General features: G+C 48.3%; 1 protein-coding gene across 1 annotated transcript in view; it reads right to left on the reverse strand.

Moving 5' to 3' along the window:
• LOC142313145 (uncharacterized) overlaps positions 1-26,668 on the reverse strand; it is a 177,126-nt gene that overhangs the window by 111,413 nt on the left and 39,045 nt on the right. Inside the window, exon 13 of the mRNA XM_075352133.1 lies at positions 26,269-26,599. Within this exon, the coding sequence (XP_075208248.1) occupies positions 26,269-26,599 (331 nt within the window). The remainder of the gene's footprint in view (positions 1-26,268; positions 26,600-26,668) is intronic.

Here is a 26,668-nt window from a genome sequence, read left to right on the forward strand (position 1 = left end):
CACAAATATATAATACCCTGCACCTACCTCCACCTGCAGAGCCGCACACTAGATATATAATACCCTGCACCTACCTCCACCTGCAGAGCCGCACACTAGATATATAATACCCTGCACCTACCTCCACCTGCAGAGCCACACACTAGATATATAATACCCTGCACCTACCTCCACCTGCAGAGCCGCACACAGATATATAATAACCTGCACCTACCTCCACCTGCAGAGCCGCACACTAGATATATAATACCCTGCACCTACCTCCACCTGCAGAGCCGCACACTAGATATATAATACCCTGCACCTACCTCCACCTGCAGAGCCGCACACTAGATATATAATACCCTGCACCTACCTCCACCTGCAGAGCCGCACACTAGATATATAATACCCTGCACCTACCTCCACCTGCAGAGCCGCACACTAGATATATAATACCCTGCACCTACCTCCACCTGCAGAGCCGCACACAGATATATAATACCCTGCACCTACCTCCACCTGCAGAGCCGCACACTAGATATATAATACCCTGCACCTACCTCCACCTGCAGAGCCGCACACTAGATATATAATACCCTGCACCTACCTCCACCTGCAGAGCCGCACACTAGATATATAATACCCTGCACCTACCTCCACCTGCAGAGCCGCACACTAGATATATAATACCCTGCACCTACCTCCACCTGCAGAGCCGCACACTAGATATATAATACCCTGCACCTACCTCCACCTGCAGAGCCGCACACTAGATATATAATACCCTGCACCTACCTCCACCTGCAGAGCCGCACACTAGATATATAATAACCTGCACCTACCTCCACCTGCAGAGCCGCACACTAGATATATAATACCCTGCACCTACCTCCACCTGCAGAGCCGCACACTAGATATATAATACCCTGCACCTACCTCCACCTGCAGAGCCGCACACTAGATATATAATACCCTGCACCTACCTCCACCTGCAGAGCCGCACACTAGATATATAATACCCTGCACCTACCTCCACCTGCAGAGCCGCACACTAGATATATAATACCCTGCACCTACCTCCACCTGCAGAGCCGCACACTAGATATATAATAACCTGCACCTACCTCCACCTGCAGAGCCGCACACTAGATATATAATACCCTGCACCTACCTCCACCTGCAGAGCCGCACACTAGATATATAATACCCTGCACCTACCTCCACCTGCAGAGCCGCACACTAGATATATAATACCCTGCACCTACCTCCACCTGCAGAGCCGCACACTAGATATATAATACCCTGCACCTACCTCCACCTGCAGAGCCGCACACTAGATATATAATACCCTGCACCTACCTCCACCTGCAGAGCCGCACACTAGATATATAATACTCTGCACCTACCTCCACCTGCAGAGCCGCACACTAGATATATGGCTGCTCTGTGCTTACAGGACCTGTGATGATGTCACATGGAGGGGAGGAGTCAGGGTCACATGATCAGCTCCTCAGTGTATGCAGGGCTCTGCTGTGCTGGTTGTCATGGTGCTGGATGAGGGGAAGTTTATGTGTGGGGTCAGGAGGGGTTTACAGTGTGGATGTAGCAGAGCCGTGTGTGTACGAGGTGTACGGAGCGGAGCCGCGTGTGTACGAGGTGTACGGAGCGGAGCCGCGTGTGTACGAGGTGTACGGAGCGGAGCCGCGTGTGTACGAGGTGTACGGAGCGGAGCCGTGTGTGTACGAGGTGTACGGAGCGGAGCCGCGTGTGTACGAGGTGTACGGAGCGGAGCCGCGTGTGTACAAGGTGTACGGAGCGGAGCAGTGTGTGTACGAGGTGTACGGAGCGGAGCCGAGTCTGTACGAGGTGTACGGAGCGGAGCCGTGTGTGTACGAGGTGTACGGAGCGGAGCCGTGTGTGTACGAGGTGTACGGAGCGGACCCGCGTGTGTACGAGGTGTACGGAGCGGAGCCGTGTGTGTACGAGGTGTACGGAGCGGAGCCGCGTGTGTACGAGGTGTACGGAGCGGAGCCGCGTGTGTACGAGGTGTACGGAGCAGAGCCGTGTGTGTATGTGACGCCCCAGGGATGTCGATCCTGTTCAGGGACGTCACAGGGCTTGTTCAATATGGTGAACAGGTAATGTCAGTTTTTATTTGTCGTGATGTCACTCACGGCTTGCGGTCAGGGATGTGAGTGACCGCCGCTGCAGGTTTTACGAGCGTCTGGGGCTGATGGGGTCTGCAGCCAGATGATGTAGCCTCCCGTGAGTGAGGCAGGCCCCAGGGGCTCGGAGGAGCAGGGTAGCGGGTCCCGGAATAACACAGGCTGAGTCCAAAAGTCTTTTAACTGGTGTGTACTCACTTAGGATGTTGCTGTGAGCTGACCCGGGCATTGCTGTGAAGAACCAGGTAGGACCAGGTCTCCTTCGGGCCAGTCTGAGGGTAACCGGTTAGCTCGCCTTCCTAGCACTCTGTGTTCAGATAACCCCCTGACGTGGAGTACCATGGGGGTCTATCCAGGGAGTCACTTCTGCCTTTTCTCCCCTGTGTTTGGTCCGTTTGCCGGCAGCGTGGACCAAGTGAGATGGCTCCAGGCTCTGTCCACTTATGGGTCCCTGCGTTGCTGCTGAGGCTCGGACTCTGTGAGGTTAGTGAGGTACTTGTAGTTCCCCTTACCGGCAGGTTTAGCAGGTAGTTAAACTGGAGTCTGCTCTAGGGACCTGTACCCCGTACGTGCCTAGTCACCAGGTACATCCTACTCTTTCTACCAGGTGACCGTTCTCCCCCGCTAACGGTTACTACCCCGTGCAGGGTCTGACTAGTGGCCGCGTGTTTACCTGCCTCGCGACCGCCGCTCACCACTACCAGACTAGCTCTCCTCCTTTCCTGACAACCTCTGCACTCTAGCTCCCAGCTCCTCCGCTCCATCCTTGACAAGATTTGAAGGCCAGACCCCTCCGGAGACTGCCCAAGGGTCCCATCTACTGGTGTGGGAGAACTGGTTGCTATGTGTCTGTGCGTACACACCTCATTCTGGCCCTTAGGATTACCTGGAAGTACTTTCCCAGCATGGGTGCAGTACTCTGTGGCGCCTGACCGGGTCAGGGGCGCCACATGTACGAGGTGTACGGAGCAGAGCCGTGTGTGTACGAGGTGTACGGAGCAGAGCCGTGTGTGTACGAGGTGTACGGAGCAGAGCCACGTGTTTATGATGTGTACGGAGTGGAGCCGTATGTGTACTAAGCAGAGCTGTGTGTGTACTAGGTGTATGGAGCGGAGCAGTGTGTGTACGGAGCAGAGCCGTGTGTGTACTAGGTGTACGGAGCGGAGCCGTGTGTGTACAAGGTGTATGGAGCGGAGCCGTGTATGTACAAGATGTATGGAGTGGAGCCGTGTGTGTACGACATATAGGGAGCAGAGCTGCGTGTGTACGGAGCGGAGCCGTGTGTGTACAATGTGTATAGAGGGAAGCCGTGTGTGTACGACGTTAATGGAGCGGAGCCATGTGTGTACGGAGCGGAGCCATGTGTGTACGGAGCGGAGCCATGTGTGTACGGAGCGGAGCCATGTGTGTACGAAGCGGAACCTTGTGTCTACGGAGCTGAGCCATGTGTATATGACGTGTATGGAGCAGAGCCGTGTGTGTACAAGCTGTAGGGCATTGAGCCATGTGTATATGACATATGGAGTGGGGCTGTGTATGTAAATGATGTGTTTACTGAGCGGAGCCCTGTGTACGATGTCTGTGTAGCAGAGCCGTTTGTATATGACGTCTATGGAGTGGGGCTGTGTACGGAGCAGAGCTGTGTGTGTACGATGTGTTCCCATTTTTAATTGTTTATATACAGTGCCTACAAGTAGTATTCAACCCCCTGCAGATTTAGCAGGATTACACATTCGGAATAACTTGGCATTGTGACATTTGGACTGTAGATCAGCCTGGAAGTGTGAAATGTAGCAAAAAAGAATGTTATTTCTTTTTTTTTTTTTTTTAAATTGAGAAAGGTTTATTCAGAGGGTCATTTATTATTCAACCCCTCAAACCACCAGAATTCTGTTTGGTTCCCCTAAAGTATTAAGAAGTATTTCAGGCACAAAGAACAATGAGCTTCACATGTTTGGATTAATTATCTCTTTTTCCAGCCTTTTCTGACTAATTAAGACCCTCCCCAAACTTGTGAACAGCACTCATACATGGTCAACATGGGAAAGACAAAGGAACATTCCAAGGCCATCAGAGACAAGATCGTGGAGGGTCAAAAGGCTGGAAAGGGGTACAAAACCCTTTCCAAGGAGTTGGGCCTACCTGTCTCCACTGTTGGGAGCATCATCCGGAAGTGGAAGGCTTATGGAACTACTGTTAGCCTTCCACGGCCTGGACAGCCTTTGAAAGTTTCCTCCCGTGCCGAGGCCAGGCTTGTCCGAAGAGTCAAGGCTAACCCAAGGACAACAAGGAAGGAGCTCCGGGAAGATCTCATGGCAGTGGGGACATTGGTTTCAGTCAATACCATAAGTAACGTACTCCACCGCAATGGTCTCCGTTCCAGACGAGCCCGTAAGGTACCTTTACTTTCAAAGCATCATGTCAAGGCTCGTCTACAGTTTGCTCATGATCACTTGGAGGACTCTGAGACAGACTGGTTCAAGGTTCTCTGGTCTGATGAGACCAAGATCGAGATCTTTGGTGCCAACCACACACGTGACGTTTGGAGACTGGATGGCACTGCATACGACCCCAAGAATACCATCCCTACAGTCAAGCATGGTGGTGGCAGCATCATGCTGTGGGGCGGTTTCTCAGTCAAGGGGCCTGGCCATCTGGTCCGCATCCATGGGAAGATGGATAGCACGGCCTACCTGGAGATTTTGGCCAAGAACCTCCGCTCCTCCATCAAGGATCTTAAGATGGGTCGTCATCTCATCTTCCAACAAGACAACGACCCAAAGCACACAGCCAAGGCCTGGTTCAAGAGGGAAAAAATCAAGGTGTTGCAGTGGCCTAGTCAGTCTCCTGACCTTAACCCAATTGAAAACTTGTGGAAGGAGCTCAAGATTAAAGTCCACATGAGACACCCAAAGAACCTAGATAACTTGGAGAAGATCTGCATGGAGGAGTGGGCCAAGATAACTCCAGAGACCTGTGCCGGCCTGATCAGGTCTTATAAAAGACAATTATTAGCTGTAATTGCAAACAAGGATTATTCCACAAAATATTAAACCTAGGGGTTGAATAATAATTGACCCACACTTTTATGTTGAAAATTTATTAAAATTTAACTGAGCAACATAACTTGTTGGTTTGTAAGATTTATGCATCTGTTAATAAATCCTGCTCTTGTTTGAAGTTTGCAGGCTCTAACTTATTTGCATCTTATCAAACCTGCTAAATCTGCAGGGGGTTGAATACTACTTGTAGGCCAGGGGTGGGGAACCTCCGGCCCGCGGGCCGCATACGGCCCGCCAAGACCTTTTCTACGGCCCCCGGGACTCTGCCGGCTGCCGCGTCTTGCCGGTTGCCGGCCCTTTAAATCCCCATGCGCGCTACGAGGACGCGCATTCAGCGTTCACTACTGAACGCTGGTCAGTGCGTGTGTTCTCAGGACTTATTTTGTGGGCGGGGTTAACACTTTCGCCCCGTCCCACAGAAGCCCAGCAGCAGTTTGAAGGCTTCAACTAGTAGGTGAGCGTCCCCCCCGTGCTGCGTGCCAGCTCTTCCGTGCGCGCTCCCCCGTGCTGCGTGCCAGCTAACACGTGCTCGCTCCCCCGTGCTCGCTCACCATTGCCCGCTTCTCCTTTACAGCTCCCCCGTGCCCGCTCCTCCGTGCTCGCTTCTTTGTGCCAGCTCCCCCGTGCCCGCTCCCCCATGTGCGCTCCGACTGTGCTGCTATGTGCTTATTTCCCAGCTGCCGTGTGCCTGCTCCCTCTGTGTCTGCTCCACCAGGGTTGTGTGCTTCTTCCCCAGGGTTGTGTGCTTCTTCCCCAGGGTTGTGTGTCCCCCAGGGTTGTGTGTCCCCTAGGTCTGTGTGCCCCCCCCTCCCCTAGGTCTGTGTGCCCCCCCCCTCCCCTAGGTCTGTGTGTCCCCCCTCTCCACAAGGACTGTGTGCCCCCCCTCCCCCAGGGCTGTGTACCCCCCTTCCCCAAGGCTGTGTACACCCCCTCCCTCAGGGCTGTGTAACTCCCCCCCCACCCCCCAGTGCTGTGCCCCCAGTGCAATGTCTGGGCTCTGCATGTTTTGTCAGTTTCCCCTGTGCCCCCCTATTGCTATCCGTGCCCCCCTATTGCTATCCGTGCCCCCCTATTGCTATCCGTGCCCCCCTATTGCTATCCGTGCCCCCCGTGCTGTCTGCGCTCCAAAGCCATATCTATGCCTCCCAGTGATGTACATGTCCTCAGCCTTTTTTGTGATGTATATATTCTCCCAGCCCCTCCTGTGATGTATATGCCCCCATTGTCTCCTGTAATGTATATATTACAGGTGGGGCTGGAGCATACACATCACAGGAGACACTGGGGACATACATCACAGGAGGAGCTGGGGGCATATATATGCCCCAGCCCCTCCTTTGATGTATATGCCCCCAGCCCCTCCTGTGATGTATATGCCCCATTGTCTTCTGTAATGTATATATTACAGGTGGGGCTGGAGCATACACATCAGAGGAGACACTGGGCATATACATCACAGGAGGGGCTGGTGGCATATACATCATATTGGAGATGCTGGGGCATCTCCTTTAATAAATATATACAGCTGTCCCAGCGTCTCCTATGTGATGTATATACAGTAGTTCCAGCGTCTCCTATGTGATGTATATGCCCCCAGCCCCTCCTGTGATGTAATATATACACAGCAGTCCCAGTGTCAGTTGTGATGTATATGATTTACCAATCTTATTATCACAAAGAGTTGACTGCTCCAGACCGAGACAATCCTGGAAAAGCAGCTGTGAGAAGCAACATGAGCAATATCACCGAAAATTAACCGCTGCGCCAAAGAGAAGCATCTCTGGCCACCACAATAGGGGTGAGTTAATTAATTGCTTGACCAAATGTAGCCGGGTAATTTTCACATTGATAATTTTGTGCGGCCCCCGATGGTTCGTAGAAATTTCCAGATGGCCCCCGGCAGTAAAAAGGTTCCCCACCCCTGTTGTAGGCACTGTAAATATTGTCAGAGGCTCATAAAGTGCGGCACTGGAAGCTGAAAACAGACACTTGGCAGAGGTCATGGAAGATCGGGGGTGTGACGGGGTATGTGACAGAGCAGTGAGGGACGCCAGGCCAAGGAACAATCCAAAGGACTTTATTGGAACCACAAAGATAAAGCACCAAAAAATATAAATCCTTAAAGTCTGCAAGGAGTCCACAACAAAACAAAAGATCCAGGGGCACCACCTGGTATTCCGATGCCAGGGAAAATAGGGCAATGGTCCTTATATTAGTTCCTTGAGTCCAACAGGGGGAACAATAAAACACAATCTCAAGTGGCCACTGATCTCCAGTCTGTAACAGTCCATACACAGGCCCTAGGATCTAGCCTCAGCTATAGATCCTAGTGCTTCTCCAGCCGAGATCCAACTAACCTAACATGGGTCTCATTGTTCTCTCTTGGGATCAGCCCCTTAGCTGGGCACACCTCCCCCTAGACATCTTATACATGAATGGACTTTAGACTCCTGGCTCTGTTCTGTTTATCAAGTTGTGGTTGGAGAAGTCCCATGCTGAGAAGAACAAACAATCTCCCAGCAGAAACAGTACAAAGGAGGGACAGACTATTACACCATGAGCACAGGCGGGGGAGGGACACGCTGTTACAATCGCTTCCCCTCTCAATTTGTGTATGGACTAGTGACCTCAACAGGTCGCTTGTCAAGTACACGTAAACATGGCGGACCTGACTCAGGGCTCTTGTTCCCTGGACAATCCGTCTGCATTTTGGTGTTGGCTGCCCCTTCTATATTGTATTGTAAAGTTATAGGGTTGAAGAGCCAGGCTCCATCGTAGTCAGCGTCCATTGTCCCCAGAGACTCTGTTCAGCCAGGTGAGGGGATTGTGATCAGTAACCACAGTGAATTCTCGTCCATACAGATACGGCCTTAGTTTCCTAAGGGCCCATACTACAGCCAGGCATTCCTTCTCAACAGTTGCATAGGCCACTTCTCGGTCCAGCAGCTTCCTGCTGAGGTAGGCAATGGGGTGCTCCTCCCCGGCTGCATTCACCTGGCTGAGTACAATTCCGAGTCCATAAGAAGAGGCATCCGTCTTCACAATGAATCTCCTCTTGTAGTCTGAAGCAGCCAGAACAGGGTCGCAGACCAAGGCGTCCTTCAGCCGATTAAAAGCCTCATCACAGGCTGGAATCCAGATCACCAGCCGGGGCATAGTCTTCTTCGTGAGGTCTGTAAGGGGCTTGGCCTGCTGAAATGAGAAACAAATTTTCGGTAATAACTGGCAGTGCCCAAGAAAGCCATAACTTGTTTCTTGGTTTGGGGTACAGGCCAGTCTCTAATAGCCTGGACTTTGGCAGGTTTAGGACGTAACTTCCCCCCTCCTACTCGATGCCCTAGGTATTGGACTTCACCCATCCCCAATTGGCATTTATCAGGTCGAATGGTTAGGCCTGCTGCGAGAATCCGGTCAAGAACAACAGCTACTTGATTCAGATTTTCCTCCCATGTGTGGCTGAAGACGGCGATATCATCCAGGTAGGCACATCCCTGGAGGATCTGGTCCACCATTCTCTGAAAGGTTGCAGGGGCATTTTTCATTACGAAAGGCATGTTTAAAAATTCATACAGACCAAAGGGGGTTATAAAAGCCGACCTTTCTCTACCTTCCTCCGTCAGGGGAATTTGCCAGTATCCCTTACTGAGATCCAAGTTGGTGACGTATCGTGCCCCAGCTAGCTGGTTTAGAAGTTCATCAATGCGGGGCATTGGGTAAGCATCACTGATGGTATGGTCATTTAGTCGTCTGTAGTCCACACAAAATCGAGTACTCCCATCTTTCTTGGGTACTAACACAACAGGAGAGGCCCAAGAACTATGGGAGGCCTGAATCACCCCAAGCTGTAACATCTCCTCCAGCTCATGCTGCTTGGTGTTTCTAACAGATTCTGGTACCCGGTAGGGAGCCTGCTGTATGGGACGGACGCCCTAAGTGTCCACATGATGTTGGGTTACTGTGGTTCGACCTGGTCGGGATGAGAAAGCAGCCTGTCTCTGATGGAGCACTCCCAGCATTTGTTTTTTCTGTAAGGAATCTAAGTGATCTCTCAGAGGAACCTGTTCCACAGTGGATGGGGCTCTGGCTGCTTCAGCAAGATCAGGTAATGGGTCCTCATCCATCTGACCATCTTCTGATGCCAGCCGACAGCTTGCTATCATAGGTAATGTCCGGTCATGGTACTCCTTAATCATATTCACATGGACAGTCCTTTGTCTTAGACCCTGATCATCTAGAGCAAGAATGTAATTGTGTCATTTAGACTTCTGAGAACCCGGAAGGGACCCTCCCATGTTGTCTGGAGTTTATTTTGCCGATGGGGAACAATCATTAAGACTTGTTGTCCCTCTACAAATTCTCGATAGCGTGCTTTGCGGTCATACCATGTCTTCTGTCTGGTTTGAGCCATCCGCACATGATCCTGAGCAAAACTAGCAATTTAAGCCAGGGTTTCCCGAAGCTTGAGGACATATGGAACAACAGGGGTTCCTGTATCTTCAACTTTCCCCTCCCAATATTCCTTTAGCAGACTTAAGGGTCCTCTGACCTTTCTTCCATAGAGTAGTTCAAAGGGGGAAAACCCAGTGGACTCCTGGAGAACTTCCCGATAGGCGAACAGGAGATGGGGTAGGTCCTTTCCCAGTCTGAATCCCTGTCAGTGAAGCCCCTTAGCATATTTTTCAGTGTTTGATTAAACCGTTCACAAAGTCCATTGGTTTGAGGATGGTATGCTGTAGTTCGAATTGCTCATACTCCACAGGTGCGCCACAGACACTGCACCAACTCTGACATGAACTGGGAGCCTTGGTACGATAAGATCTCACTTGGGAATCCTACTCGGGTGAAAATGGTAACAAGGGCCTCGGCCACCTTGGCTGCAGAAATACTTGACAAGGCCACGGCGTCTGGATATCGGGTGGCGTAGTCCACAACAGTGAGAATATACTGCTTTCCGGATTTACTTGGTTTAGCCATTGGTCCAATGATATCGACAGCTACTCTTTGAAAGGGTTCTTCTATGATAGGGAGTGGTTGCAAGGGTGCCTTTGGGTGATCTCCGGGTCGCCCTCTACGCTGACATATGTCGCAAGTTCGGCAGAAATGCGCCACTGCTTGAGAAATTCCAGGCCAATAGAAAATTTGAGTCAATCGTCTCTCGGTGCAGGTTTTCCCTTGATGGCCAGCAGTAGGAATGTCATGAGCAAGGTGTAATAGGGAAATTCTGTATTTCTGAGGAACAATCACCTGTTTGCTATAAGTCCAGGGTTTATCTAGGGAGTCAGCATTGGTAACCCGATATAGAAGTCCATTTTCTCTGATAATTTTTTCCCCATTTTCTCCTAACTCCTAACATTTTCTCCCATATGCGACCCACAAGAAGAATCACTCACCGGCTGTCACGGCAGTTCGGGTGGCCTCATTTCCATTGATGGGTTGAACACGTCCACATCTGCTGCTCTCTTGGCTTGACTTCTGGTTATCACACCGACAAAGTAGCATTGAAGATTCCCCACATCATTCCCTAGAAGAATGTCTGCAGGAAGGCCGATCATCACACCAGTCATGCATTGTTTTGCTCCAAAGCCATAATCCAGGGTCACACTCGCTCTTGGAATGTATCTTTTGAGTACCTCCAGCCAATTCAATGGCAATTCCTGGTCCCTTTCGCATTGCTTCTGGTTGAATTACTCGGGGATCTGCGATGGTGAGAAAAGCCCCAGTGTCACAAAAGCCAACAACTCTTTGGTCAGCTAGCACGACCTCCTGTAGATGTTTATGCTGAAGATCAGAAGGGGCGGCTGTGGCTCGCACCCCATAGACTCCTGGTAGGGAAGTCAACATATCAGAGTCTTTTGTCGAATCATCAGGGAGTGAATCCATCTCTTCTCCTGTTGAGGGTGTCTGTAGATAATGGACAGGGAAAGGGGGTCTGTAACTGTTTTGCCTCCGAACACCTGGACAGTGAGCTTGCAGATGACCAGGCTGCCCACATCCATAACATCTACGTTCTATGAGTCTTTCTCCACATCGTACTCCCAAAGAGGAGGCAGGAGTAGTAGGAGGCACATTCACACGGGGTCCGCCATATGTTGGTAGTCTAGTGGGACGGTGAACATTGGAGGCCAAAGGACAAGGGACCACTGGTGTTGGGGAGCTGGTAGTTTTTTTTTCACTGACTAGTAGCCTTTTCCATTGAGGCTTGATGGTGAGCACCTCATCAGCTAGAGCGGCAGCTTGTTCCACAGTTGACGGCTTTCTCTCACGCACCCATTCTCTGATTTCCGCAGGGCACCTGGCATAGAATTGCTCTTCCAGGATGACCTGCAGGAAGGTCTCCCAAGTTAAGGCTTCCTCTCCCTCCAGCCAGCGATGACATACTTGTTTCAGTCTGTGGGCAAACATCTTGAAAGACACTTCTCCATCACAGGCTAACGTACGGAACTGAGTCCTATAAGTATCTGGGGTCACAGCATAATGTTCCAGAATGGTCTGTTTTATCTCCCCATACTCACAATTCCACTGAGGGTCCATAGCTCTATAGGCGTTGGCAGCTCCACCCTCCAAGAGGCCCACCAGGTGTCTGACTCGCTCTCTTTCTGGAACTTCCATTAATCGGCACTGATGCTCAAAGTCCTGGAAGAAGCCCTCAATGTTGCCTGCAGCTTCATTAAATGGCTTAAAGTCCTTGCGGGACACTCTGGAGAATTCCCTCATAGTTGGTGCTGTGGTTACAGTCTGTCTGGAGCCTCTAGCTGCTTCCACAGGAAACCTCCTCTCCAGCAATGCTGTCCTCTCTTGAGCTCTGCAAATAGCCTCCCTCTTATCTTCTATGGTGGCCTCATCTCCAAGCAGTGCCATCTCCTCCTCATGCCACACAACCCATTGACTTTTTTGGGTATTTACCTCCAGCTCCCGTCTTTCCTCCCCTTGCTGTGGAAATTGTTCCTCGGTGCCATCTTGCAGGCAAGCGTTTTCCAATGCCTCAATTAGTTGCTCCTTAGAGAGTCCTTTGTAACCGACTCCTAATTCACGGGCCTTTGTTTGTAGGCTCACCACAGTCCAGTTCTTGTACTCTGAGGTTCTGATTCCAGATGTTAATGGACCGTTGTCCTCCATTCTTTCTGCTCTGATCCCGCTGCTGCCACCAGTTTGTGATGGGGTATGCGACAGAGCAGTGAGGGACGCCAGGCCAAGGAACAATCCAAAGGACTTTATTGGAACCACAAAGATAAAGCACCAAACAAATATAAATCCTTAAAGTCTGCAAGGAGTCCACAACAAAACAAAAGATCCAGGGGCACCACCTGGTATTCCGATGGCAGGGAAAATAGGGCAATGGTCCTTATATTAGTTCCTTGAGTCCAACAGGGGGAACAATAAAACACAATCTCAAGTGGCCACTGATCTCCAGTCTGTAACAGTCCATACACAGGCCCTAGGATCCAGCCTCAATGTTACGGGGGGCTGTCTGATAATAACCTAAAGGCGTATCAGACAGTCAGGGTCCACCGTGCAAAGACTCTGCTGCAGACTATGGCAGAGTGCAATACCTCTGTTAACTCACAGAAGGATATAATAAGAAAGTAAAGCAATTCCTCCCTTACTTGGAGGGTGTGTGGAATGATCTCTGTTAATAATCACAGAGACAAAGGCAATGTGTGCGAAATGGCACCTACCTAGGTCCGCTCTTCTAGTGGTGCAAAAGAGACGAACAGCAGCGTAAGCCGCACAAAGCTCCTACCTGCGTTCGCTCCACTAGTGTGCGAGGACACGAACCACTAGATATGGCACCTGCCTAGGTCCGCTCTTCTAGTGGTGCAAAAGAGACGAACAGCAGCGTAAGCCGCACAAAGCTCCTACCTCTGTTCGCTCCCCTAGTGTGCGAGGATACGAACAACTGCTAGTCGCAGTATAAGGAACGTTACCCTAGTGGCAATGTCCACCTACGAGTCGAACCACAAGGCCCAGCCAGACCATGTGCCTCAGGCACCTGCCTATGTCCGCTCCCCTAAGAGGTAAGGATACGGACAGCAGCCGAAGCTGTAAGGTATAAGAACGCTACCCTGCCGGTAGCGCTCACCTAGCATAGACAGAGGAATGCCTAGAGGAACGCGCACAGAGCGTCTACTCTTATGCATGAACCAAGAGGACTGAGCGCCATGCGGCGTGTGTCAGGGTCTTATATAGACTCTGTGCCTCATCCAAGATGGAGGACACCAGAGCCAATCCGCTGCCAGAACGACAGGAGTGACATCATGCTGGCCTATCACCGAGCAAGGCATCACAAGCACATGACCAGCGACCAATCGGCATAGAAGGTGTCAGAGACATGTGACCTCGTGTCAGCGATGATGTCACCCGCACATGTGCAATGGCTCCAAGATAGAACTTAGTCTCCGGCGCTCGCACATGTGCAGTAGCAAGAAATCTGGACTTAGTCTCCGGCGCTCGCACATGTGCAGTAGCAAGAAATCTGGACTTAGTCTCCAGTGCTCGCAGCAACCGTAACAGTACCTCCCCCTCAAGGGCCCCCCTCCCGGCGACGCAGGTAATCGGCAACTAAGTCGGGAGCATGGACAGCCTCCTCAGGCTCCCAAGAGCGATGTTCCGGGCCGTAACCCTCCCAATCTATCAAGAAGAACCTGCGCCCTCTAACCATCTTAGAACCAACTATGGCTCGTACCTCATAGCTAGAGCGAGAGGAATCAGAGGCAGGAGAGTGCACTTCACGAGCGTGAGGTAAAATAGCCGGCTTTAGCAGTGAGACATGGAATTTGTTATGAATCCTAAGATGGACGGGTAACTTCAATTGGTAGACTACAGGATTTACCTGTCGAAGAACCTCATAAGGACCCAGGAAGCGAGGAGCAAATTTGACAGAGCTCACTCTAAGTCTCACGTGTTTTGCAGAGAGCCACACAAAGTCCCCTGGAGAAAAGACAGGAGCCGGGCGACGAAACCGATCGGACACCGTCTTCATACGGTCCTTAGCTGCTTGGATCGACTCTTGAGTCCGATCCCAAACCTCTCTGGCATTAGTTGCCCAGTCGGCCACAAGAGAAGGAGGTGCAGCAGCGGGAAACGGTACCGGTACCCTAGGGTGTTGCCCATTATTGAGTACAAACGGTGTCTGCCCAGTTGCCTCAGCCAGCGAATTGTTAAGGGCAAATTCTGCCCAGGGTAGGAGGGAGGACCAGTTATCGTGGTTCTCAGCAACAAAGTGTCGAAGGTATATAATCATAGATTGATTGGTACGCTCAACCAAACCATTGGTCTCCGGATGGTATGCCGAAGAGAGATTCAACTCAATTTGCAGAAGGCTACAAAGATCTCGCCAGAAACGGGAAGTAAATTGCGGGCCTCTATCACAAATGATACGATCTGGCATCCCGTGAAGCCTAAAGACATGCTTGAGGAATAGTTTGGCTAGTACCCTGGAAGATGGGATTCTCGATAACGGTACGAGATGAACCATCCGGGAGAAATGGTCCGTAATGACCCACACAAATCTATGTCCCTGTGAACATGGAAGATCACCCACAAAGTCCATGCCTACCACCTCCCATGGTCTATCTGGCACTGGTAAAGGATGCAAGAGCCCAGCCGGTCTCTGCCGTGATGGACGGTTGTGAGCACACGAGTAGCAGGAACCGACATATCTCTTGACGTGGCTGGCTAAGTGTGGCCACCAATACCACCTCTCCAGTAACTCTCGTGTCCGCCTAATACCAAAATGTCCACCCACCTTTGAGGTGTGGGCCCATGACAGTATATCATTCTGTCGATCAGGCGGAACAAAGGTCTTGCCCGGTGGGATTTGGTCTAACGTCACAGGGGAGAGCGTATGAAAAACCCTGGAGGGAAGGATAAGACAAGGTTCGTCAATCTCTTCCTGGGTAGAAAGCATAGAGCGAGACAGGGCGTCTGCCTTGTTATTCTTACTCCCAGACAGATAGTTGATGGAGAAGTGAAAGCGGAAGAAAAACAAGGACCAGCGGGCTTGGCGAGGATTCAGACGCTGAGCGGTTTGTAAGTACGTCAGATTCTTATGGTCTGTATAGACCTGGAAAGGATGTTTCGCTCCTTCCAGCAAGTGACGCCACTCCTCCAAGGCTAATCTCAAGGCGAGCAGTTCCCTATCCCCAATGGTATAGTTTCTCTCTGCCGGTGAAAAGGTTTTCGCAAAGAAGAAACACGGCCTTTTTCTACCTGCACCGTTCTTTTGATACAAGACCGCACCAGCACCCACTGAAGAGGCATCAACCTCTAAGAGGAAGGGCTTACTCTCATCGGGTCTTTGAAGAACGGGAGCAGTTGAAAAGTGTTTTTTTACTGCCTCAAAAGCCTGAGATGTCTCAGTAGACCAGGCTTTGGGATTAGCACCTTTCTTAGTCAAGGCCACCAAAAGGGCCACCAAAGTAGAGAAATGGGGTATGAACTGCCTGTAATAATTTATGAATCCTAAGAAGCGTTGCACCGCCTTCAAGGAATGAGGTTCGGACCATTGCAGGACAGCAGAGAGCTTCGCAGGATCCATAGCGAGGCCCTCTTGTGAGATAATGTAACCCAAAAAAGGCAATGAGGACTGCTCGAATACACATTTCTCGAGTTTAGCAAACAATGAGTGCTCCCTTAAACGGGAAAGGACACGAACGACATCCTGACGATGAGTCTCCAGATCAGGAGAAAAAATCAGGATGTCGTCCAGATACACCACTACTGAGGATAACAGTAAATCCCTGAACACATCGTTTACGAAGTCCTGAAATACTGCGGGTGCATTACATAACCCAAAAGGCATGACGAGGTATTCATAGTGACCGTCTTGGGTGTTAAAAGCGGTCTTCCATTCGTCACCCTTTCGAATTCGTACCAAGTTATACGCACCCCGCAGATCCAACTTCGTAAAAACTTGAGCTCCTCTCAGTCTGTCAAAGAGCTCCGAAATTAAAGGTAATGGGTATTTGTTCTTTATTGTGATTGCGTTGCGACCCCTGTAATTTATGCAGGGACGCAAATCACCCTCTTTCTTCCGAACAAAGAAAAACCCAGCTCCCGCGGGAGAGACAGACTTACGAATGAACCCCTTCTCTAAACTCTCTCTTATATAGGTCGACATGGCCTCCGACTCAGGTATCGACAGGGGGTAAACCCTGCCTTTAGGTGGAACCGAACCTGGGATAAGGTCTATGGCACAGTCATACGGCCTATGGGGTGGAAGAACCTCAGCACCCTGTTTGGAGAACACGTCAGCGAAATCCAGATAGGGTGTAGGTATGGGAGAGAGATCAGTAGATGCAACCGCAATGATCTTAGGTGGTAAGGGAAGACATCGGGACTGACATTTCGAACCCCAACTAATAATGCTGTCAGACTCCCAGTCAATGTGAGGAGCATGAGTCCGAAGCCATGGGAGACCCAGAAGGACGTCGTCTATACCCTCAGGCAAAACAAGAAAAGAAATCTCCTCTATGTGACCCTGAGACAGGGAAAGGCGCAAGGGAACTGTCCTCAATGTAATGGGGTCAGACAACATAGTTCCATTAACAACACGGACAGGAATAGGCGCCTCTAACATGATAGAGGGAATATTGTGTCCCTTTACAAATCCTGAGGACACAAAAGTCCCGTCAGCTCCGGAATCCACAAAAGCCATAATAGGCCATGTATTCTCAGATAACGAGAGCTGACCTGGGATACAACACTTAAGAGGGTGCAGAAGACGTCTCTAGTAACCCCCCTCTAATGGTTACTAGGCCAGGGAGTTTCCCTGACGACTAGGACACTTGTTGGCATAGTGCCCAGCCTGACGACATACGTAACATATAGGAGGACCAGACTTGCGTAGTCTGGAAGACGTATGACCTAACTCCATAGGAGTGGGAGATGTTTCAGATGCTGAGGAAGATGGTAGTGGACCCTCAACAACTGGAATAGCCCGATGCTTAGGGCGTGAGGAAGAGACCTCGAGTCTACGTTCCTTATGGCGTACATCGATCCTCGTTGCTACTGTGATCAAGTCCTCCAGAGAAGCAGGGACCTCACGAGTAGCAAGAGCATCCTTGACATAGCCTGCCAACCCTCTCCAGAAGATAGGAATCAACACCTTCTCTGGCCAATCTAGTTCTGCCACCAGAGTTCTAAAAGCAATGGCATAAGAACTAGTAGATAACGAACCCTGAGATAGATCTAACAGTCTCAGGGCCGCATCATGGGTAACCTGCGGACCCATGAATACCGCCTTAAGAGCATCAAGAAAGTCTTGATGTCTCAGAGTAACCACATCAGAGCGCTCCCATAGGGGAGTCGCCCATTCTAAGGCTTTGTCCTGAAGTAAGGAGATGATAAAGCCTACTCTAGACCTCTCCGTAGAGAAGCGAGAAGAGTTGATCTCTAGGTGTATCTGACACTGACTAATGAAACCACGACATGATCTGGCATCGCCAGAATATCTGTTTGGTAGAGCAAGTCGAGGATCATGTGCAGATGTCACCATGGTCTGAGGTTTATCCTCTATACTCTTGAGCCGTGACTCAAGTACTTGTATGTAACGGTGTAACTGCTGATATTCTGCCATAACTGCCAGACCCTTGGCTCAGTCCTAATGTTACGGGGGGCTGTCTGATAATAACCTAAAGGCGTATCAGACAGTCAGGGTCCACCGTGCAAAGACTCTGCTGCAGACTATGGCAGAGTGCAATACCTCTGTTAACTCACAGAAGGATATAATAAGAAAGTAAAGCAATTCCTCCCTTACTTGGAGGGTGTGTGGAATGATCTCTGTTAATAATCACAGAGACAAAGGCAATGTGTGCGAAATGGCACCTACCTAGGTCCGCTCTTCTAGTGGTGCAAAAGAGACGAACAGCAGCGTAAGCCACACAAAGCTCCTACCTGCGTTCGCTCCACTAGTGTGCGAGGACACGAACCACTAGATATGGCACCTGCCTAGGTCCGCTCTTCTAGTGGTGCAAAAGAGACGAACAGCAGCGTAAGCCGCACAAAGCTCCTACCTCTGTTCGCTCCCCTAGTGTGCGAGGATACGAACAACTGCTAGTCGCAGTATAAGGAACGTTACCCTAGTGGCAATGTCCACCTACGAGTCGAACCACAAGGCCCAGCCAGACCATGTGCCTCAGGCACCTGCCTATGTCCGCTCCCCTAAGAGGTAAGGATACGGACAGCAGCCGAAGCTGTAAGGTATAAGAACGCTACCCTGCCGGTAGCGCTCACCTAGCATAGACAGAGGAATGCCTAGAGGAACGCGCACAGAGCGTCTACTCTTATGCATGAACCAAGAGGACTGAGCGCCATGCGGCGTGTGTCAGGGTCTTATATAGACTCTGTGCCTCATCCAAGATGGAGGACACCAGAGCCAATCCGCTGCCAGAACGACAGGAGTGACATCATGCTGGCCTATCACCGAGCAAGGCATCACAAGCACATGACCAGCGACCAATCGGCATAGAAGGTGTCAGAGACATGTGACCTCGTGTCAGCGATGATGTCACCCGCACATGTGCAATGGCTCCAAGATAGAACTTAGTCTCCGGCGCTCGCACATGTGCAGTAGCAAGAAATCTGGACTTAGTCTCCGGCGCTCGCACATGTGCAGTAGCAAGAAATCTGGACTTAGTCTCCAGTGCTCGCAGCAACCGTAACACTCAGGTATAGATCCTAGTGCTTCTCCAGCCGAGATCCAACTAACCTAACATGGGTCTCATTGTTCTCTCTTGGGATCAGCCCCTTAGGTGGGCACACTTCCCCCTAGACATCTGATACATGAATGGACTTTAGACTCCTGGCTCTGTTCTGTTTACCAAGTTGTGGTTGGAGAAGTCCCCTGCTGAGAAGAACAAACAATCTCCCAGCAGAAGCAGTACAAAGGAGGGACAGACTATTACATCATGCGCACAGGCGGGGGAGGGACACGCTGTTACAGGGGGCGAGTAGTAGAAGTACAGAAGCCGCAGGCAGGAGACGTCCTGTAGACTGCAGATAGGTTCGAAGGAATATAAAGCCACATGCAGAGAGGTAACTGAGGCACCGGAAACTGCAGGAAAGAGACGTCCTGGAGACCACAGACAGGTCGCTGTGCACATAAAGAAAACTAATAGTCTTACTACCAAGGCACAGGTTTATGTTTTGATAGGCTTTATATAGGCCTAGGAAGCTCAACAAATGGAGCACGCTGGATACTGGCAAAGCCCAATGTGGAGCACAAGAAAGTTTAGCAGACCGGGGGAAGGGAGAAGAGCCCAGACCCAAGACAGGTGTGTGACAGTACCTCCTCAAAGGGACTCCCCCAAAAGAGTTGATAACTGTGCCATTGGGAACCATGGTCTTGTATTCTGTCAAAGGCTCACAACATGAGGTTGTTATGAAAATATTAATCTCATATTAATATTCAATATTCTGTATTCATTATAAGTCGTGCTATAGGTATTTAATCTCATATTAATATTAGTTAGTTACATAGTTACTTAGGTTGAAAAAAGACCTAGGTCCATCTAGTTCAACCTTCCTCCACCAGTTCTACATTTGGTCACCAAGTCATTTATAACCAACAATGTTTTGTGTACTGAGGAAATCATTCCGCCCTTTTTAAAAAGCTGTTATAGTATCAGCCATTACTACCTCTTGTGGTAGGGCATTCCACAGTCTGACTGCTCTAACTGTAAAGAACCCTTTCCTATTTAGCTGTCGGAATCGCTTTTCTTCCACTCGCAGTGAGTGCCCCCTGGTCCTTAGTATTGTCTTTGGAAGAAATAAGTTATGTGCCAGTCCTTTATATTGACCACACATGTATTTATACATATAAATGAGGTCTCCTCTGAGACGTCTTTTTTCGAAGTTAAACAAATCTAACTTTTTCAACCTCTCATCATATGGGAGGCCTTCCATTCCTTGTAATAGTCTAGTTGCCTGCCTTTGAACTGCCTCTAACTTCTGAATGTCCTTTTTAAAATGTGGAGCCTAAAACTGGTTCCCATATTCCAGATGTGGCCTTCCAAGTGATTTATAGAGGGGTAACAATACGTTGGGATCACAGGATCTAATCTCTCTTTTTATACACCCTAAAATCTTGTTTGCTTTAGCAGCTGCTGCTTCACATTGAGTGCTGCTGCTCAGCTTATTTGTAATAAGACTACCCAAGTCCTTCTCCTGTTCTGTAGTCCCGAGTTTATTTCCATTTAATGTATATGCAGCTATAGGATTACTCCGTCCTAGGTGCATTACTTTACATTTATCAACATTAAATCTCATTTGCCAAGTATCTGCCCATTCTGACATCTTATCCATATGTTTTTGTAATATTGTACTATCAAGGTCAGTTTATAATATCCTACATAGTTTGGTGTCATCAGCAAAGACTGGCACTTTATTCAATATTCTGTATTCATTATAAGTCGTGTTATAGGATTTTTAATCTCATATTATTAGCTGGATATTATAAGTAATTGTAGTTCTCTGTACTCATGATTCTATATCTGCTGATGTATGAAGAGGGGGAGCGTTAGCTATTGTCCAGACTTTATTTATCTAGGCTTCTCCTGTCTGGGCAATAGGGCAGACGATAAAGATTTATTGAAATAAAAAAAGTTATTTAGAATAGATTATGGTTACAAGTTCCTTATCTGGTGAGCTGGGAATTAAAGGATTTATATGTTAAAGCCAGGGTGATATGTCATTGTTTGCAGCTGTTTCTTTGAAACATTACTATAAAAAGATGTGAAGAAGATGTATCCCTGACTAGTGAGCAACAGGAGATGCTAGACTCAAGGATAACAGAGGATGAAGTAAGACAAGCCATAGCAGGCGCGTCTAATGGTAAATCTCTGGGCCCTGATGGTTATACTGCTTAATCTTATAAGATTTTATCCCCTGACCCGATATCCAACCTTACTAATCTTTTTCAATGTAATTTTCCTCCTAGGGATGCCCACAGACTGGTATAATAATAAGTTTTATTTCTATAGCGCCAACATATTCCGCAGCGCTTTACAATTCAGAGGGGGCATGTACAGACAATATGAGACAATACAAAATTAAGATACCAGGAGGAGTGAGGGCCCTGCTCGTAAACTTACATTCTATGAGGAAATAGGGGAGGCACAAAAGGTGAATGGGGGGGGGGGGGAGAAAAGCTTGTCATATATGGTCCAGCCATCGATTTAATAGGGTATACTAATTCACTCACCATAGTTATCCCTAAACCAATTATATACCCACAACTGCCACAGTCTTACCACCCTATCTCACTTCTCAACCATGATTATAAACGGTTAGTGAAAATTCTGGCATATCGCTTACAGGTCCTACTGCCGGGTCTGCTCTGCGAGGCCTAGATGAGTTTTACCCAAGGGCGAAGCAGTGTGACAAACATACGATTGGCGGTCACGGCTACTGTCCTTACCCAAGATCCATCGCAACCGGCTGCAATGCTGATGAGTCTGGTTGACGAAAAGGCCTTTGGTCAAGTAGCATGGCCCTTCTTATATGAGGTTTTAGGTAGGGGAAGATTTGGCTCAAAATTCCAATATATGCAATACCTACACACAAATGCAACAACCTGCGTGACAGTACATAGTTATACCACACCACCAATAGACCTCTTCCGAGGAGTCAAACAGGGATGTACCTTGTCGCCTCTTTTATTTAACCTCTCTATTGACCCTTTACTACGATATCTGTTGCAGACCCCTACCTTTAGGGGACACAAAAATTGTTGCGTTTTCAGATGACCTCTTACTGATTGTGACCAACCCTACACAATTCCTAGGTTCACTTTATATAAGACGTAGAAGCAATGGGTGACTTATCGGGTTATACTATTAACTGGGATAAAACAGAGGTAATGATGCTACGAGGTCCCCCAGGCCGTTGTGTGCATCGAGCTCTCCCTGCCAGTGGACTACCTGCTCTTTACAATATCTGGCAGTGAAAGTGACGAGGCTCCCCGCCAGCTTATATAATACTAATATCAAACTGTACATCAACAATTTGGAATCCACTCTGGTTAAATGGAGAAACTTCAGTTTCTCACATCTGGGTAGTGATAACCTAATTAACACGACAGAATTTCCACATCTTCTCTATCTTTTTCACACTCTCCCAATCTATTTGGCTCCTAAGGAGGGGAAGAGAATCAGCGACCTATATCACTCACTTATTTGGGAGGGGAAAAAACCCGTATAGCTTATAAATGACTCCAGCAGTTGAAGGGAAAGGGAGGGATAAATTTCCCCGATATTAAACACTATAATACAGCATCTCTGCTCCAGGCGGTGATGGATTGGTTGGGGGGGGTTCTTGCTACACCCAGCATGGCTTGGAGTGCTGCCTTACACCAGGGCCGGTTCTCCCCGCGCTCTTACACCTCCCATACACCGAGCTGTCAGGGAAGTGAGAGCAAACCCTCTTCTGATTTCTACATGGAGGGCATGGCAGAAACTACGCCGCCATTTTCAGCTCTCTCCTCAGATGTCACTCTTTATTCCACTCACTGGTAATCCACATTTCCAACATGGTCACTCTCAACCTTTCTTCTATTGTTGGTATTCTCAGGGTATAACTTCTGTCAGACACTTGATCCATCTAGTTACACAAAAAGAGACTCCGGCACACTGAGTGAAGAGATGAGGAAAGTCAATAGCGTGCTCAAAAGAATTTATTTGTTTTCATAGTTCTCATGAAAAAGTAGTTGACATTGTCCTGTCCGACGTTTCAACCCAGTGGGTTTTTTTCAAGGACTTTGTCTATCAATCACAAGATACAGAAAAAGAAAAAGGTTATATGCAAATGTATTAACACATTACACGGGTAACAATGTGTGCAATTACATACATCAAGTACATGGGAGAACAAAAACATGGTACAAATGTACAAAAAAGGAGCATATTTGTGGCAATATCATTTATACCATAAGAAAAAGTATCCCCGGTAGAGATATATACATACATATATGAATACATATAAACGAGTTTTTTAAAAAAAATTATTATACCTCTGACAAAAGTACATACAGATACCTATGGTTATAGAGAAATGTTCGCAGCGAGCACCAAAAGGTAACGGTTCATAAATAATCAAGGTGTTATCTAGAACAAATGTGCAATAATTAGATGTTTATCGACCTTGAATTGGATAGAAGAAACTACCTGTATTATTTTACAGGATGATTTTGTCATATTAGGAAGGAATGCCTGTAGAGATGTATACATATAGGGCCACGATAGTGTGATAGGTCACATGGCAATGGGATATTATGAGTATGAAGGTCAGCTATACAGACATAAAAAAAGGGAAGGGAGGCCATAGGAAGTGGTACACTGCTATCCAAGCGTACAATGTAAGTTACATAATAAGGGAGGGTCATAATACCTTATATTAGGAAATCGTTCATATTTTCATATATGAAGTGTTGTTGTAAAGGTACAATGCACCTACGTAAAGTGAAGTAATACATACAGAGTCATGTTAATAGACGAGGGGTATACTGCATGTGCGTGAAATAAGTTCTGGAAAAAGGGGGTTTTCATACCTGTATTAGAGCTATCATGTACAAGGTTCAATTTATCTAGAGAATGAACCGAATGAGGAAAATCCCATAATAACGTGACTAAGAGAGAAACACGGAGACAGTCATATCATGATGCGTTTTCTGCATGGTGGTAACTAAAAATGCTTGCTATGACCTATGTGACAACATATGTGAAACATACATGGTGTGCATACCTGTTTGTAAACTATTATGTATGAAATTCCAATTACTTAAAGAAAGGACTGGATAAGGAAAATTCCATAGTTATGTGGCTAAGAGAGAAACAAGAGGTCCGCCATATCATAATGGATATCATGCATAGTGTTAACTTCAAAATGTCTGCTGTGACATATAGAACAGTATTTATGAAATTTACATACATGATAAGAGTTGAGAAAAGAGAACAAGAGTTTTTATAGTGCAAAAGATAACAACTTTTTATTAAACACAGGTGGGGGAATCCATACAGTCATTAAAAGCATGTAAAAACATATATGGCGGTCATCCCCTACATTGGGGCATAGTACAAAAATTAAGCTGTCAATACGAACAGCATATACACAGCACGTGCTTGGTGATGCAGGAAAGACACCTAGGTATAGGTTCAACAGACCACAAAAAAGGGAAAGTAACCATACATTAGCAGGCAGAGTTAGTGGAACATTCCACAGTTGGCGCAGTGCCACAGAGTATATCTATAAAGAGTGTGGCAAATTTATTTATACAAAACCACTAAACGAATTTATCATTGGGAGCGTTCACACATTATGCTGCCGACATAGTACTACCATAGCATAACATAATAGTGGCTGTAATGTGGTTTAAAACCACAGTCAAAGCCTGCATACATGAAGCAAGGTGCCATGAGAGCCCATTACCAATTTCACCAAGTACGGGGGAAGGGTCCGCCAGTCACTGCAGCCTCAGAAGACCTACGTACGTTTCGATGTTTAGGTATATTAAATCTTCGTCAGGGAGGAGGCATGAGGTGCGCACTCTCCCCTGTGGCTGGCTCTTAAATATGCCACCATGATTGCCGCGGACCCGGAAGTCCCGCTCACGGCAATCCCACCCGGCGCCGAACGAAATCGCGCGAGATGACGGCCATCACGTCATCTTCGCGCATGCGCGGGAGCGGGGACGCGTCGCCCAGGCTCCCGCGCATGCGCGCGACGTATAGATGGCCCCAGCTACGCGCGCACGGACGGCACAGGATGCGATCGCACCAGGACAACCGGAGCCACGGCAAATGTAAACAGATCACATCACAATGATAACATATAACGACAAGATAGCATAAAATCACATGGAAAACTCCATCTTTAGTTGTTCGTGTAATTTGAAAGAAGTGGTGGATCGTAATCAAACGGCATATAATCATTTTCTGGGTCCTGAAAAAGGAACATATATAAATCCATAAATGAGCCAGAACAATGGGGGAGGAGATGCACACCAATGATGAGGCAGATTAAAAACAGTTAAAAATATAAATAAAAAGGACAAAGGATCCAGGTGAAGGAGCAAATGGCTAATTCAGAATAAGCTATAAACAAAATGTCAAAATAGAGCACAAAATATACATACATGCGCACATATATATATATATATATACACATATATACACACATGTAGTCCATTGTATATGTAAAGAGATGATCCCAAAAACCGTGATGTCACGAGGTTACGAGAACAAGTGCCTAACAATAAGGCAGTGCAAGGTCAAGGAGACACCCATGCTACAGGAAAGGGGCATAACTCACTGATTCATTTAAGCCCTTAGGGGCCAGTGTATCCAGGGTCACTATCCACTTGGTCTCGCACTGCGCCAAGCGTTTTTTAAGATCACCACCCCTGATCCCCCCCAATACCACATCAATCCCCCTAATCCTCAATTTTGAGGGGTCACAGGAATGATGTGATCTGAAATGTCTAGGCAGTGTCTTGAGTATTGTAGGGTCCACCTCCGTTTTGGCCGCAGCAATGTCCCTCACATGCTCCCTGACCCTAATGCGGAGCTCTCTGGAAGTGAGTCCCACATAGGTCAAGGGGCATGTGCATGTTGCAAAGTACACCACGTGTGTGGTTGCACACGTGATGTAATGTTTGATGTTATAAATTTTCTGTCCATCAGATGAACAAAATGTTTGACTACGGAGGACATTGCAGCATGCCACACAGTGGCCACAGGGAAAACACCCCTGTAGGGGACCAAGAGAACCAAAATAGTTGACTCGAGGTGGGACATAGTGGCTCTGGACCAGTATGTCTCTTAAATTCCTTGCTCTCCTAGATGTCATAAGGGGATTCTGAGTGAGCACATTAGCCAGAATAGGGTCGGTCATTAAGACCGGCCAATGTTTTTTCAAAATCCGGCGTACGGTCTCCCATTCCTGACTGTGTGTCCCAATGAACCGTACCGCGGTATCACGTTCCGCTAATTTCTTCGGGGCACCAGTAAGCAGTTGCAGTCGGGGGGTAGTTTTGGCCCGATTATAACCCGCCCTAATGCTCCTACCACTGTACCCCCTCTCCCGGAAGCGTTCCCTAAGATCAGCCGACTGGGCCTCAAAGCTGTCATCAGAAGAGCAAATCCGCCTCATCCTCAGATATTGTCCGGTGGGAATGGCACGAATTGTAGATGGATTATGATCGGATGTGGCATGTAGCAGAGCATTGACGGAAGTCGTCTTCCGAAAGACGTCCGTCTGGATCACTCCCCTCTGATCCACCTTGATCAAGATGTCAAGGAAGTCTATCCTCTGTCTGCTACTTTTATGAGTGAGTTTAATATTATAGTCATTGATGTTTAATTGTCTCATAAATAAATCCAGCTGCTCAGTTGTACCCTGCCACACAAACAACACGTCGTCAATATATCTAATCCAACACTGCACATGGGCGCTAAGCCCGGAGCC

The sequence above is a fragment of the Anomaloglossus baeobatrachus genome, chromosome 5 (assembly GCF_048569485.1).
Source record: "Anomaloglossus baeobatrachus isolate aAnoBae1 chromosome 5, aAnoBae1.hap1, whole genome shotgun sequence".
In the NCBI taxonomy this organism is placed as follows: domain Eukaryota; kingdom Metazoa; phylum Chordata; class Amphibia; order Anura; family Aromobatidae; genus Anomaloglossus; species Anomaloglossus baeobatrachus.